We start from the raw sequence: 16,538 nt of genomic DNA, 5'->3' as shown, positions 1-16,538 counted from the left end.
CAAAATAGAACCTCTTAAAAACTTAAAACTCACAGGCCTATAAAACAATAACACAATGAAAAAACATATCCAGATAACAATTAACATGATGAAGAAAAGTACTTCATATTTCAATATTAACATAGAATGTAATATTAACATCGAATGTAAATGGCCTAAATGCTCTACTCGAAAGATATAGAATGGGAGAATGGATTGAAGATCACAATCCAAATATCCACTGTCTTCAAGAGACTCACCTAACACAGCAGGATTCATACAAACTCAAGGTAAAATGGTGGGAAAAGGTATTCCATGCAAATGGGAATCAAAAGAGAGCAGGAGTAGCTATTCTTACATCAGGCAACGATGGGAAGGTGGGAGGTGTTGCAGATCCCTTATTATATCTTCCCCCCCTTGGAGTTTAGACACAACTGACCAGCATTAACATTAAAACAGCGATCTTAAGGCTGAGAAAACAGACTGTGCCAAATTCCAACCTGAATCTGGTATAATATCACATGATAGATAGTGGGCCCCAAAGAAAATAAAAGTATTTTACCCTGAAATACATTTCTTTGACATATTTTGAAATAGCCCTGCAAAGCTGTCTCTTGATGGGGAAATTTACTTTCTGTAGAGAATCTCCTTCCTTTACTAGGGCTCTTCAGGAGAGTCTGACACTTTTTAACCCATTGCCCATTCAGAAAAAAAAAAAGTGCAGATGGCCAGTACTCATATGATTTTATATAACATGCTTTTTGAAGCTGATGCAAATCTGACTCACTTTCAATGTGAAAATAAAATATAAAAACTGTTCTTGGAGTCATTTGCCAACAGAAATTGTCTGTAATCCTAATGCAACAGAAATGTATATGTTACATTAGGATTAGAGACAAGAATATTCTCAGGGCAAACAGGAAATGGGTTAAGGTCCAATAAGAGATATCCACATCTATTCTCTCTGAAGCCTGCAAACTAGAGGCTTCATCTACACGACAGGGACCTTGGCTTCCACAATCCCACCCACCCCCTTCCACCTTACCTTACCTTAAATTAACTTAGGCTGACTTTAACTCTTTAGGCAGAGCTTAACTCCTTCAAACAAATGCCACCCAGGACATCTCTGAATCCACCTATGACCTGGAAGCTCCCCTCCCCCTGCTTTGAGATGTCCTGCTTTTCAGGCTGAACCAATGTATATCTTTCTTTTTTTTTTTTTTGAGACGGAGTCTCGTGCTGTCGCCCAGGCTGGAGTGCAGTGGTGTGATCTCGGCTCACTGCAAGCTCTGTCTCCTGGGTTCAAGGCATTCTCCTGCCTCAGCATCCCGAGTAGTTGGGACTACAGGCACCTGCCACCATGCCCAGCTAGTTTTTGTATTTTTAGTAGAAATGGGGTTTCACCGTGTTAGCCAGGATTGTCTCGATCTCCTGACCTTGTGATCCACCCACCTCTGCCTCCCAAAGTGCTGGGATTACAGGCGTGAGCCACCGTGCCCCGTGAACCAATGTATAGCTTACATGCATTGATTTATGCCTTTGCTTGTAACTTCTGTCTCCCTAAAATGCATAAAATTAAGCTGTAACCCATCCACCTTGGGCACATGTCCTTAGGACCTCCTGAGGCTGTGTCATTGGCCACTTTTCTTAACTTTAACAAAATAAATGTCTAAATTGATTGGCTAAAATTCAAATAATTTTAGCAGGTGCTGGAGTCTAGGGAATATCCCTGATTGCCTGGTACTTGGGTGATTAGGGTGAGTGGATAGGGTCCCGTAGTATGAAGGCCTGATAAAGGAGGTGGTTGAGGTGTGGACTCTGAATTGGTTGGTTTGAAAAGCACACTGTGGGCAAGTATGATTTGAAAAGCATACTGTCTCTAGGAGTTGGCTAACTCTGGGAGTGGCAGACCCTCCAGGTTCAACAAGGCTTCAGATGTCAAATTATCAGAATACAGAAAATATAAGATGCTCTCTCTGCCTTTTAGAACTGCTGTAGTAAAATTTCTCAGATGGGGTGGCTTAGAAACAATAGAAATTTGTGGTAATCGTTACATGATGTATATGTAATCAAGCCATGTCCTGCACCTTGAATATACAATTTTTATTTGGCAATCATATCTCAATAAAATTGGAAAAAATGTCAAAAATTAGCTCTAAGTAAAAATGAGTTTCCCTAAAGACAGAGCTTGTTCTTACCCTTGAGGCTTCTCAGAATCTCTATTAAAAATTCTAGATATCCCAGATAAATTCTAGATGTTGCTTTTAGACAATGCAGTTTTCACTACTGAATGAGTAAGATTTCAGGGAGCGATATTCAGAAAGAATTTTGAAGAGAGTTTGCTCCATATTGTGACAAATCCCTTCCCCATTTTGTTTCCATACAGATAGATTTGGTAAATAATTAAATTATTTTTTAAAAAGCTTTGGATCTTGGAATTGGATTTCTTTTGGAAGTGTCAATGTACAGAGACCAACCAAAGTTAGTGAATATCTGTTCAGGTTCCTTCAGCAAAGCTGGAGAGTGTGCATATAACATACACACTTTCTCTCAAAAGAATAAAGTTTGCAGCTACCTTGGTTGTTACAGAGTTCATTTCCTGACAGGGTATATGGCTTGTCAAGGGTAAGGTGAAGGCAGTGCAGGATTAGCAAATTTCCATTGGAAGGAGCAGGGAGTTGGGATAAGCAGGTTTAATATTGGCTAGTGCGAATAGTAGAGCAGGGTCTAAGGCATAGAGGTTGCCTGGCCCTGATGTAATAGCCTTATTTTGATATCATGCAGCAGTGGAAAGTTCTGTCCATGCAGGACTTAGCCAGATTCCAGAGAGTACTTTCTAGCATAGAGAATGTAGACTCACTCCCTGGCTTTGGGGATCAGCTTTCTAGTTAGTCTGTAAAGTGTCATCACACCTCATTCTTCAGATTGTCAGCAGGCTGGATTGTTTTCAGGTTTCTCTTTATCTGTATGTGTAGAGAACTTGCACCCAACTAGGAGGAGTGAGATGAAAAGCAAGCCTAAGACTGCTTTTCCAGGATGTTATGAGGCCAAAGTTTCAGAAGATTTGGTGCTCTTCCAGTAGGGACCCCTCTGTCTCCCTCAGTGTCTCACAGTTTTCCTAGCCATGTCTGGATGCATTTACTCTGCACACTTAGTAACCATAGTTACAATTCCAGGCCATCTCTGATCCCATTCAATTTTAACCAAACTCCTTACAGTCTACATAGGGAGTCTGGGCCTCAGAGAGGACACATTCTACTGGATTTTTAGTACCTTCCTCTCCAAAGACACCAACACTGAATTTGCTCAAAGGTTGGACATTTGCTGGAAGTACAGAACTCCTTACAACCCCTCATGCTTTTTCACCTGCTGTTCTCTTTTCATCCCTTCCCAGCAGCCATGTGTGGTTAGGCAGGCAGTACTGTCATCTCAGCCCCAGAACTAAGACGCTGTATCCTTTTCCTTGTACCACATCAGCAACTGGCTATTTGCGGCAAGAGCCCCACACTCTCAGTCTCACATCACTAGAGAGCCTGAGCCATATCGAGCACTGAAGATAGTGAAAGTTGCTCCACAGCCAGAATCTACTCTCCTTTGCCACCCAGTCTTTATCGTGAGCAGCAGATACAGAACTCACACATTCATGCATCCATAAAGGTGAATGTTGTTGAAAAATCAAGCAAGAATTCACCAGCGTAGCCAGTAGGGTCAGAAGCAACATGACAGAAGTTGCTAAGTTTTCCTGTTACACCTTCATAAAGTTTATTGGTAAAGAAAATCATGAGTCCAAATGGATTTAGGCAGTTTATTAGTTACACATATAGCAAAGCAAGATCAGCATGGTGTTAGCTCTTAAGCCACAGGATAACACCCATCCAGAGGAGTCAGATGACAGGCAGCAGAGGTGGCATCACTCTGCTGCTAAGGAACCAACACTAAACCACAGGACGGCAGTCTTATAGCCTGTAGCTGAACCCTAGGGGCTCAGGTGGGAAGTTCCATTGCTCAACTGAAACTAGGGAGGTGGATGAGAAATTACCTTGTTCCAGCCCATCACAAGATGGCCTCTCCTGTTCCAAAGGAACTTCAGGGTCAGACTCAGTCCAGACTCGGGCCAGCCTGTAGTTAAGCCCTGCCTATGCGGTTTATGTGAGAGATGTACAAGGTTGTCAGAAGGCCATGGCAAATCTGCTTCTCTAAAGTTGGGAATTTCACAGAAATGGGAAATGCGAAGCTGAAGCGAAGGTAGGACACGACTTAGGTGTCAAAAGTTGTTTCCCTTGAAGCCTTTCTAAATAATAAGAATATCCTCTATGATTAGAGGGAGAAACAGGTGCTGATGAGCACACTGGACATCACTTTGAGGTGAGAAAATATCTTCTACACTGTTTTTGTGAAAAACCGAGCTCTTTTAAAGAAGGCTACAGCTCAGCTCTTTAAATTTACGACCACGAGAGTCTGCTGGTTTATAAAAATGCTAAAAACCAGTAGTCATGGACACATCATGGTGTCACAGTTGGATCTAAATTCCCTGGTTTTGTGAAAGATGGCAGAATCAAGGGCCTACAGGATAGTGGCCATTCATTGGTTTCTTATGTCAGGGTGCAGGATTTCCTTTGACACAGCACTCCAGCTGAAACATACAGTAGGCAACTAACATTTCACTCTCATAGCATTCAAGTCTGCAGATGCCATTTTTATAGCATTTCTTGTGCATTTCTGATGATAATGAATTTATACCTGGAAGGAAAATGAATAGAAAGATAATTCACTACAGGCCTTTTTGGACCATAAAATTGCTAGTCCCTCAATTTTTATCCAACCGGATACCAAGGAGATTTGGTTATGATAATTGATCCTGTAACTGAAAAAATTAATTAGTAGTAGGGGCTGAATTGTGTCACCCCAAAATTCATATGCTGAAACCCTCACCCCTGATGTGACTGTCTTTGGAGATAGGGCCTTCAGGAAGTAATATAAGTTAAATGAGGTCATGATGGTGGAACCCTAATCCAATAAGATCGACAGGCTAATCCAATAGGATTGATGTTCTTATTAGTGAAGGTCACAGCAAAAAGATGGCCATCTACAAGCTTGAAAGCAAGCCCTCATCAGAAATTGAATCAGCTAGCACCTTGATCTTGGATTTCTCATCTTCTGGAACTATGAGAAAATAAAGTTTGTCTAAGCCACAGTCTGCGGAATTTTGTTATCGCAGCCCAAGCTGACTAAAACAAGTAATAATTTGGAAGTTTCCCTGAATTTGTCAATGAATATAACCCAAACAATCAAGCTAGCTATTCACATAGTCATTCACTCATTATTTTTTAAATAATTACTTACTCATTATTATTCATAAACCAATTTTTATAAATCCTGTGAATCAAGGACTGTTGGGGTACAGATTTGAGTATGATATAGACCTTAACCTCAATGAATTTTCATTCTAGACAAAAAGAGAAGAAATACAAAATATCTCTCTGAGAGAGGATAAAACATGACAAGTGCAATGATGTATTTGCAATGTGGAATGGTCTTGTGAGTTTGAAGGAGGATGAAATCAATTCTGAAGATTTGAGAAGTCTTATTGAAGCTCAAGGAATCTGTAGAAATTTTGAGCAAACACATACCCTATCTGAGTCATAATGCCCTGGAGGATAATTGTCCTACAGGAACAAGAAGGGATCAGTGTTACTTAGTTTGCAAGACAGAAGCCCTAGAGGACAATCTGTAACACTTTTGGGAAGATGAAATATAATGGTCTATAAAATGAGACAAGAAATTTCAATGGAAATGACAAGTTATGAGAATGCAAAAGGAATTGAAGGGAATATTGTACACTAGATGCGGTTCTTTGTCTGGAGGCCACAAATCCATTGCCATAAACCGTAGTGGAATTGGTTGCATCAACAGCTTTAAGAGGCCTTGATCCCATGATTTCTTAAATTTAGCCTGGTGAGTCACATAATCTGAATATCTGATTCATTTGCCTGGAGAATACTTCAGGCAAACACTTCAGTCCATCTAGGCAGATGAACCAATCTGACTGGACTGATTCAGTAACACTGAGTGAAAAGAATTTTCCAGATGAGATTGCTAAAGTCAGAAAGGATATGGTGAAGCTAGAGCACAGGGCCACTCACACTCTCTGTCATGTCTCCCTAGCTGCTATCTCATCTGATCAGGCATTTCTTCTATCACATGAAGCTCAGTGATTCTCTTGAAACTAGCCGTTCTAAATCTGTTTCCTCATGTAACTAATGGATTCACAAATAGTAAATTAACTGTAGGAAACTTCAGTATATTAGAAAATTAACAAATTGTGTTGTCACTATTTTCTGGTTTTGACTGTTATACTTAGATACATTCTTGAATTAGAGACAAAATAACAGCAGGAAGACAGGATGGGCATTACTAATGAAAATACAATGATAGCTCTCATGAGCCAGGTACTTTTCATATTATGTATGGACATATTCCATACATGATCTGATTTAATCCTTGTGAGACTCTTCATTTCCATATTTCCATTTTTCAAATGAAGAAACTAAGGCTCACTGGTGCTGATCAGTTTAGCCAAAAAAAAAAAAAAAAAAAAAAAAAAAAAAAGGAAACTAAGGCTCAGAGAAGCTTAGACCTTTGTCCAAAGTTATATAGTTAACAAGTTGGACAGCCAGATTCAAGCCCAGGTCTTGCTGACATCAAAACTAGTTGATGCTTTTTTCTAGCTTGAAAATTAAAGGGCCCATGGGTGGAGTATGTTTATTGGGTTGTTTAGTGGCATTGTTCTTCTATATGAAGCACCCCTACCCCCCAAAATATGCCAGTTTTACCTGCCAGCACTGGATCCCAAAGGAAAAGAAAGACAAACACAACAAGGAGAGGCTTCATGGCTGGGAACTTCTGTTAAGGAGGCTAGTGGCAGGGTCTGACATCGGCTGTCAGGGAATAGAGAGAAGAGGTTGAGCACACAGTCCTATACAAACCTCTCAGGGCTGGGGTATGCCTCGCTTCAGGTAGATATGCTACACTGAACACCCCTGAGGCAGCTGTGTTGGCAATGCTCATCTGAGGAAAAAAAATGGACAGCCCTTTCTTGTTTGACAGCTTTTCCTATTGACAAAGACACTGTTCTTCCACCCAGGTTTTCCAAAAGTACATGGAGGCCTGAGAACTATGTGCTCTTACTCTTTTAAATGAATAAAATTAAAATTTGATAGGCTTTTGTTACAATAAAAATGTAATTGCTAATTTTAGAAAATTGGTAAAATATTAAACATGACAAGGATGGACAAGTTACAGATGAACTGCTCTTCTCAGAGACAAACTGTCATTCTAAAGAAAGTTTCATTTATGCCTAGTTTGTTGTTTAATATTTTGTTTTACATAGCTATAAACAATATTCTTATAATTAGGTATCCTGCTTTTGTAACTTGATATATACTATATATCAGTGTCACTATAAACTTCATAAATAGTATTTTTAAGTGTTGCACAATATTTTGTCAAGGTCATTTAAAATAATTGTTACTATTTAAAAAAACATTTTTTATTGAAGTATAAGTGACATACAATAAACTTCAAACAGTAAAGTGTATAATCGGATAAGTTTTGCCATATCTATACGTTTGTGAGACCATTGTCACATTCAAAATAATGAACATATCCATTCCCCCTAACATTTTTTCATGCCTTTTGTAATATTCCCCTCCTGATTCTCTTTCACCTCTCAGTCTAAAGGCCAAAACTTTTCTGCTGACACTATAGATTACTTTGTATTTTCTTGGAATTTCATGTGAATAGAATAATATATTCTATACTCTTTCTTGTTGGGTTTCTTTTACTCAGCATAATTATTTGAGATTCGTCCTTGCTATAATATGAATTAGTTGTTCATTCCTTTTCATTGCTGAGCACCATTGCATGGCTATACATCTATGTGTTTATCCAGTCACGTATTGATTGATGTTTGATTATTTCCAGTTTTTGGCTATTGAAAATAAAGCTGCTATGGACATTCATGTACAAGTCATGGTATGGATATATGCTTTCATTTTTCTTTTGCAAATATTCAGGAGTAGAAAGGCTGGGCCACAGCTGTATGTTGTCATCAAGACATCTCACACGCAATGACATTCATAGCCTCAAAGGAAAGGGATGGATAAAGATCTAGCAAGCAAATGGAAAAGAAAAAGAACAGTGGTTGCTATTCTTATTTCAGACAAAACAGACTAAAAGCAACAATGATCAAAAAGGACAAAGAAAGGCATTACAAAATGATAAAGTGTTCAATTCAAAAAGAAGACTTAATAATCCTAAATATATATGCACCCAATATTGGAGCACTGAGATTTATAAAACAAGTTCTTAGAGACCTATGAAGAGACTTAGATAACCACACAATAATAACGAAAGACATTGACACCCCACTGACAGTGTTAAGCAGATCATTGAGGCAGAAAACAAATAAAGATATTGAGGACCTAAACTCAACACTTGACCAAATGGACTTAACAGACATCTATGGAACATTCCACCACACACCAACAGAATACACATCCTTGTCATCTGTACATGGCACATACTCTAAGATCAACCACATGCTTGGCCATAAAGCAATCCTTAACAAATTAAAAAGAATGCATATCAGTAACATTCTCAGACCGCAATGCAATAAAAATAGAAATCAATACCAAGAAGATCTCTCAAAACTATACAAGTACATGGAAATTAAACAATATGCTCCTTAAAGACTTTTGGGTAAAGGATAAAATTAAGGCAGAAATCAAGAAATTCTTTGAAACTGGGCCAGGTGCAGTGGCTCACACCTGTAATGCTAGCACTTTGCAAGGTTAAGGAAGGTGGATCACTTGAGTCCGGGAGTTTAAGGCCACCTTGTGCAACATGGTGGGACCCTGTCTCTACAAGATTAAAAAAAAAATTAGCCAGGTGTGATGGTGCACGACTGTAGTCCCAACTACTTGGGAGGTCGAGGTGGGAGAATTGCTTGAGCCTAAGGGGTTGGGACTACAGTAAGCTGTGGTTGTCCTGCTCCACCCAAGCCTGGGTGATAGAGTGAGACACTGTCTTAAAAAATAATAATAAAAAAAAAAGAGACGTTCATTGAAACTGATTCAAACAAAGGTACAATACCAGAATCCCTGAGACACAGCCAAAGCAGTGTTAAGAGGAACATTTATAGCATGAAAATGCCTACACCAAAAAGTTAGAGAGATCTCAAATTAAGAACCTAACATCACACTTAGAAGAACTAAAAAAACAAGAGCAAATCAACCCACAGCTAGCAGAGGAAAGAAATAACCAAAATCAGAGCTGAACTGAATGAAATAGAGACATGAACCCACACAAAAGATTAATGAAACCAAAAGTTGGCTCTTTAAAAGAATAAATAAGTCTGCTTATTTAGACTGCTAGCTAGACTAAAAAAAGAAGATCCAAAAAAACACAATCAGAAACGAGAAAGAGGATATTAACACTGACCCCAAAGAAATGCAAAAAACCCTCAGAGACTATTAGGAGCATCTGCATGCACACATGCTACAAAGCCTAGAAGAAACTGATAAATGCCTGGAAAAGTACAACCTCCCAAGGTTGAACTAGAAAGAAATTGAATGCCTGAACAAACCAATAATGAGATCTGAAATAGAATCAGTAGTAAAAAACCTACCAAACAGAAAAAGCCCAAGGCAGGAACCTATCATTTCTACCTTAGGTTCCTACCTTGGTCTCAAGTGAGCCCCAGCTGGAAGTTCATACTAAAACTGACACAAGGGGTGCCTTGTCATATCATGTCCAATTTCTTAGCAACCAGCCAGTGAGGGCATGGGTTAATGAAAAGCAGGTATGGGAGTATAAAGGTCATAAAGAGTATAAAGAATTACTGGCTGAGGCTCCCAAAGAAGCCAGCAATCACTCTGAGAAAAAAAGACCTGGAAACCTCAACCTCAGAGAGGACATGCTCAGTGGGATACTGGCATTGCCCATGCAAAGAAAGCGTTGAATATGACTCAAGGAGAAATAATAAAGCAATATACTTTTATCTATGTTGATAAACAGCTGGAAGAGGCTTTAACCCAAGCAAAAATAATGTTGCTTACAAAGCCAAAGTTAAAAAACCCCAAGACCATTACAGTGCCATATTCTTTTCCCCAGAACGGACTATTACTATTATTCTCCCACTATTGATAAGGAGCTCGTTCACTGACTAGGTCACCAACTCCCAGCAATTCGTGATTTTACTTAAATATCAGAACAGGACAGCCTCTGAGTTTTGCTCTAAGAGGTAAAGAAGAATTTCAACAACTGTCAGAGATTGTCTCTTGTTATCTAGACCTCCCCTGGCTCAGCGTCTGGTTCACTGTAGGTGCCACGAGTTGGGAGCTGACCTAGTTCATAGACTTTAGAGATAAAGAAGGGAGATGTGCGCATCATTTGAAAAACAAGTACGTGGCTTACCCGCACACCAGCTTTTTCTTTTCATCCATATATTCCCCTAAGGCCACATGGTGCTCTGGGATTAGAAAATGGAGAAGTACAGTATGCTCCATGCTAGGACTAGATGGCTCTTTCTTCTACCTCCTGGGTTTGGTATTTCTTTAGGGTCATCATGCTACTCTTCTCATCTTCCTGATCTGTGGTTGTTCTGCAACTGCCATACTCTCAGCTGCAATTGAAATGTCCCTGTCTGACCCTGAGCCATACAGATTCAATATGCAGCCTTTGCAAATGACGATCCTAATAAACAGAAATGTATTCTAGCCAACAGTGGGAGATGCAGAAGGAAGCAGCTTCTGTATCCTCTGTGAAGAGATGGTCCTCTTTCCCATTACAAATTTTAGAGCCCCCATTCCTTTTTTTTCATAGCACTTGTCACAATTGTTACTGTATAAATTATTTGTGTCTCTATGATTAGACAGTGAGATCCGAGTACAGATTCCTTGACTGTCTTATTTATCATTTTACACCAGTATTGGGCTGAAAGTCTAGCAGGCCATCAGTGCCAAAGGTATATTTGTTGAATAAATAAATGAACTCTAGATATTAGGTTTATACATTTTTACTGGATCTTTGTTTGCAGAAGAGTTCTAGGTCAGGTGGGCAGAAGTCTAATCTGAATCATAAAAACAGAGTCACAGTCCCCAGTCAATTCCCAGACATAAGCCATGAGCAAGACTCCCAGACAACATCCGGGAGCAACCCCAAGACTGGGCAGGGGGGGCTCTGATGCCGCCCACGGCGAGGAGGGCCGCCCGTGCTGCCTAAATGGGTTCAGAATGAAGGCCGCCCTCCCAACTTCAACCCGGGGCAGGCCACGGAGCCTCCCGCCGCCCCTACCCCGCGTCGCCGGCACCCCCGCGCCCGCTGCACCCCCGGACCCCCGCGCCCGCGTCACTTACTCCTCTGCCGTCGCCACCTGTCTGGGTGCCGGTCTCCTCCCTGCCCGGCCGCGGCGCGTCCTCCCCGTCCTCGCAGTCCTGGGGCTGTGCGCTTCCCCCTCCAGCAACAGCCGCAGCCTCTTCTCTTCGGGAGGGACGTCGTCCTCCTCCCTCCTGGGCCGGCCATCCCTGCCTCGGGACTTGCCAGTGGCTTCGGAGCTGCCGGAAGGCCTGGCCATGACTCCGGGGGCTCTGCCTGCACTGGGAAGAAGAAGGACCCGGAGCAAGCGGCCTCTCGGCGGAGCTGGGGCGTCTGAGCGCGGGCTCGGTGAGTCCGCGCGGCGCGGAGATGGGCACCAGTGCCGGCGCGGGCTCTTCTGCGGGCCACTCCTGGCTCTCTGGCGCCCTCTGCTGGCCGCTCACGCGCACCGCCGCCACGCCGGTCCCGGGCCTGCGCTGCTCTCACCTGTCCTGGCCCAGGAGGTCTCTGTCCTTTGCCCGTCGCCAGGCCCGCTCTGGCCAGGCCCTGCACCTCCTCACCGCCCCAGGCAGGTTGCACCCCGATGGTCTCCCTGACTAAGGAGGAGAGAAGAGAAGGGACGCCCCGAGAGGGTGGACATCGGCCACAGCCACCTTGTCTTTGCTGTTACCCTGTGTCTTCCATGATTTGGAGGTGGTGGGAAAACCGAGGCTGCTCAAAACTCGTGGAGAATTCCTCCTGCAGGATGACATGAATGCACCTTCGCATTGCCTACCAACAGATCTTTTTTGAGCATCACTGTGGACCAGGAGTGGTGATGGGGGAGGGGATATTGTGGTGAACATGACAGGCATTGCCTTCACCCAGTGGGGCTCAGCGCTGGCTGAGAAGGCATTGAGAATGGACATTGTCAGTTGGGCAAAAGGAGGCCAAGAAGAAGTGCTGGGGGCATGGGAACTGAGAAAGACAGGAGGCTCAGCAGGTCTTGGAGCTGGGAGAGGGACAGCAGCAGCGGCTGTTCCAAAGGAAACAACAGCTGAGAGAGGCCTCAGAAAGTTGTTCTCAGCCCAGTGGAGGGTGTTCAGGCAGAGGGAACAGCGTGTGCAAAAGCCCAGAGGCTGGGAAAGAAGCAGAAAGAGGACTGTGGGTCTGGAGCACGGTGGGCAAGGTGAGAGAGGTGTGGTGGGCGGACAGATTGCCTGGGACCGAGCCGTGCAGGGGCAGAGGAGATAGGGGATCCTTGCAGGCCCCCAGCTGGGGCTGAGGCACAGAGACAATGCAGGTGGTCAAAGGGAGGAGACGTGGAGAAATATTTTGGAGGCATGCCCTGATGAATGAGTCCAGGATGCAGCCTTAGTGTCAGTGTGGAGCTCCTTCCTAGGTTGTGTGATGAGCTGAACCCGGGGGTATTTTCTGGACATTGAAGTGCTACACCCAGAGTCCAGGACAGGCTAAGTGAGCACCAGCAGCTCCTGGCCCATCTCAAAAGCAGGAGAGACAGGGGAGACTGGGGAGGCCACGGCGGAAGGGGAAGCCAGGAAGGCAGGAGAGGCCAGGGAAGCAGAGGAGGCCAGGGAGGCAGAGTAGGCAGGAGAGGCTGGGACGGCTGTGTCCTTTCCATGATTCTGCCCAGGATCCTAGGCCCCTGTACTCCCTGAGCTTCCCCACCCCAAGTGCTGGAACCATGTTGCACAATGGTCTCCCCACTAAGCTCCTGATGGCAGTGCCTACCCTGCTGTGCTCCCTATTTCAACCCTAACAGCTCTCACAGTGGGCAGCACATAGTAGGTGCTCAGGAAACACTGGTGGGAGAGCACATGGATCTGCTCAGCACCTTCCTCTCTCCTCCAGCTCTTCCCTGTCACGAAATAATTCTGATAACGACACATGGGCTTTGAGACCCTCTTCTATTACTTTCCATATGTTAATCCATCTATACCTCACAGCAGCCCTCGGGGTGGGTGCAATGAGGATGCCCGTTTTATAGAGGAGGAAACTGAGGTATAAAGAGGGTAAGTGACATAGGCACACTACAGGGGCTGGGGCCAAGTGATCAGAGCACTCAATCCCCAAAGGCAAGGTGGATGCAGTTACCATAAAAGACAGCAGACTCAAAGCTGCAACCAGAATAGCCTGACTCGCAGAGACCTATGGTGCCAGCTGATTGTGGCATTCCTAGAGGTGAAACAGATAAGAAGCCTGCCACATTTTTACTGGATCTGTGTTTGCAGAAGTGTTCTAGGTCAGGTGAGCAGAAGTCTAATCTGAATCATAAAAACAGAGTCACAGTCCCCCGTGAATTTCCAGACATAAGCCAGTTCACAGACCCGGAGTCCCTTGTCTGAATGGGAAGCCAGGTCCCCTCCAGAAAGGACTCTGCTCCACTGCCAAAAATTTATACTGTCAATCTGTCTCCCAGCCTGCCCCCAAGGGAATACACAGCCTTTTACCAGGATGACTGAACAGGAGAAAAGGAAGTAATGAGACATGTGCAGGATCACTGGACACAGGCTCTGAACTGGCACTAGGCTGAGACTAGGGTCTACCAGTCAGAATAGGCATTTTGGAGATCACGTGAATGTTGGTGCAAGTTCATGTCATGGTAGATCCATTGGGTCCCCAAATCCATCCTCTGGTTATATACAAAATGGCCATGTTGAGATTTAAATTCAGGGTATCCAACTTAGAGGCTGTGCTCTTACTCATGAAACATTCTGACACTACTAACCAATTTAAAAATGCAAACACCTCCTGGGGCTAGCGAGAGTCCTCCAAACAGTCATGTAAATTGGTTCTGTCAAGGATTTCCTCCTACCCACCGCCCCTCCACCCCCCGCACCCCCCCCCCCGCTGAGAGCCAGTTGCAAGGAGAGACTAGGGAAGGGCGTTGGGTAACTTTGCTGCTAAAAGCTCTTCTGGATAAAGAAGAGCTTTATCCAGGAAAAAGAAGCAAAATAGAGTTCAGCAGAAGTTGAGAAAAGAAGCAATATGTTTGACCAGGCATGGTGGCTCACGCCTGTAATCCTAGCACTTTGGGAAGCCAAGGAGGGCAGATCACGAGGTCAAGAAATCGCACCATCCTGGCCAACATGGTGAAGCCCCGTCTGTACTAAAAATTCAAAAATTAGCTGGACATGACGGCACACGCCTGTAGTCCCAGCTACTCGGGAGCCTGAGGCAGGAGAATGACTTGAACGCAGGAGGCAGAGGTTGCAGTGTGCCGAGATCATGCCTCTGCATTCCAACCCGGTGACAGAACAAGACTCCATCTCATAAAACAAAACAAAACAAACAAAAATGTAAGCTTATTTTTAAGCCTGAACAAGTGTAGTGGTTTAAGGGTTCTGCAAACACTGCCCCAATCAGGCTACAAGATGTTGTGGCAGCAATATTTACAGCCAGTCACTCCTGGCCGGCTGAGCCACTTTTCAAAACACCCTTGCACGGCTGTGCAGAGCGGCTGGCTCCACTGGCAGCCGACAGAGCCATAACTCACAGTGTCACCACTGCCCTCAAACCCCTTCGGTAAGCACTTTGTATTTTTGAGACGGAGTCTTGCTCTGTCATCCAGGCTGGAGTGCAGTGGCACAATCTCGGATCACTGCAAGCCCTGCCTCCTGGGTTCATGCCATTCTCCTGCCTCAGCCTCACAAGTAGCTGGGACTACAGGCGCCCGCCACCATGTCCGGCTAATTTTTTGTATTTTTAGTAGAGACGGGGTTTCACCGTGTTAGCCAGGATGGTCTCAATCTCCTGACCTTGTGATCTGCCTGCCTCGGCCTCCCAAAGTGCTGGGATTACAGGCGTGAGCCACCGCGCCCGGCCTGGTAAGCACTTTTAATCAATGCAACAGGAATAAACATTTGCTGCAGAGCGGCAATGTGCAGGCAGGAACATGCTTCCACTCAGGCTCAGAAAGCAAAACCTCCTGGCTGTTTGCATCTATGCAAGAGCTCGCAGGAAAAGCCCTCTGTGTGGCTGCCAGCCTCACACACTTCCCCCAAGCGCTGAGTTTCTCTTCCCATGTTAATCTATGCTCTGACGTGCCATCTGTCAACCACCACACCATTCTCAGTTGCCATTTCAAAGCATCTTTCCCTGTGAATGGTCACCAGCCCTGCCCTGCAAGCCCCCAGGTGACATTGAACTTAAATGAGAGATAACAGGTTTCAGGGTGGATTTCAGTTCAGCATCTTGGAGTCTCAGTGTGGACATGAAATCTGTCTCCCCAGCTGTGGGCTGCATCTTTGTTTGTCATCTGGTTTGGTTCTTGGGGACTTGGAAACTCGTGGGAACCTTTGCAATTTGTCAAGAAGCTGCACGGCCCTTCCAACAAAAGCAAGGAATAGGAAGAGAAGCCCAAGGCTTCAGATCAAGGTGCAACTTAAAGCAGCCTCAGTGTAAAAGCAAACAAGAGTCAGAGGGATGCCTAAGGCAGAGTCTAGTCCCCAAGGCAGCTATAACGCAAAGAGAAAGAGAGAGAGAGACGGAGACAGAAAGACAGAGAGAGATGGGAGGAGACATGAGGTACCCAGGCCTCTGCATCAAAATCCGTACAAGAAGGGCCTCCTAAAAATGCAGGAGGCTGAGGTGGGTGCACACAGAAGTTCAAGACTAGCCTGGGCAGCATAGCAAGACTGTGTCTTTACAAAAAATACAAAAATTAGCCGGGTGTGGTGGTGTATGTCTGTGGTCCCAGTTACCCAGGAGGCTGAGGTGGGAGGATGGCTTGAGCCCAGGAGGTAGAGCTGCAGCGAGCTGAGATAGCACCACTGCACCCCAGCCTGGGGAACAGAGTGAGACTTCATCACAAAAAAATTTAACAAAAATTTTAAAAAGGATCACTCTGGCTACTTGAATGGGTAATAAGAAGGTAAGAGCAGAAGCAAGGAGACCAGCAGGGAGATTCTGCAGGTGGGAGTCCACGGAGGCTCAGACCAGGCTGGCACTGAAGACTGCCTGAATTCTGTATATATTTTGATGATGAAGCAACTCACCGACTCTTGAAGAGTGGGCTCTAGGAGACTGTATTTTTAACAAGCTCTCAGAGGATTCTAATGCAGGCTGAAGTTGAAGAACTGGTTTAGGTGAAGCTTCTGTTTCATCCTTGGGGAAGTACCTACTGACTTTTCTCTAAGCCACCTCAAAAGAGGTGCTAGACAAGATGTGCTCCAATGTCTGAA

The 16,538-nt window shown here is 44.2% G+C and overlaps 1 protein-coding gene across 1 annotated transcript; it reads right to left on the bottom strand.

The window, feature by feature from the left end:
* Nucleotides 1–1,184: 1,184 nt before the first annotated feature.
* LOC117981327 (beta-defensin 134) lies at nt 1,185–10,742 on the bottom strand. Its single transcript, XM_034965605.3, has 2 exons — nt 6,813–10,742; nt 1,185–4,719 (listed from the first exon to the last, which is right to left on the bottom strand). The coding sequence occupies exons 1-2, from the start codon at nt 6,868–6,870 to the stop codon at nt 4,577–4,579; spliced, it is 201 nt and encodes a 66-aa protein (XP_034821496.1). The 5' UTR covers nt 6,871–10,742; the 3' UTR covers nt 1,185–4,576.
* Nucleotides 10,743–16,538: the final 5,796 nt, after the last annotated feature.

This window comes from Pan paniscus, chromosome 7 (genome assembly GCF_029289425.2).
Source record: "Pan paniscus chromosome 7, NHGRI_mPanPan1-v2.0_pri, whole genome shotgun sequence".
NCBI classification, from domain to species: Eukaryota; Metazoa; Chordata; class Mammalia; order Primates; family Hominidae; genus Pan; species Pan paniscus.
The sequence above is the reverse complement of the archived record's forward strand: the minus strand, read 5'-3'. Positions and strand labels throughout refer to the sequence as shown.

Bases quoted from the DNA above. Each gene is read 5' to 3' on its own strand.
- LOC117981327 (XM_034965605.3), bottom strand. From the start codon at position 6,870: ATGAAGCCTCTCCTTGTTGTGTTTGTCTTTCTTTTCCTTTGGGATCCA. The intron at 4,720-6,812 runs GTAAAACTGGCA...TTTTCCTTCCAG, and splicing joins TTGGGATCCAGTGCTGGCAG to GTATAAATTCATTATCATCA.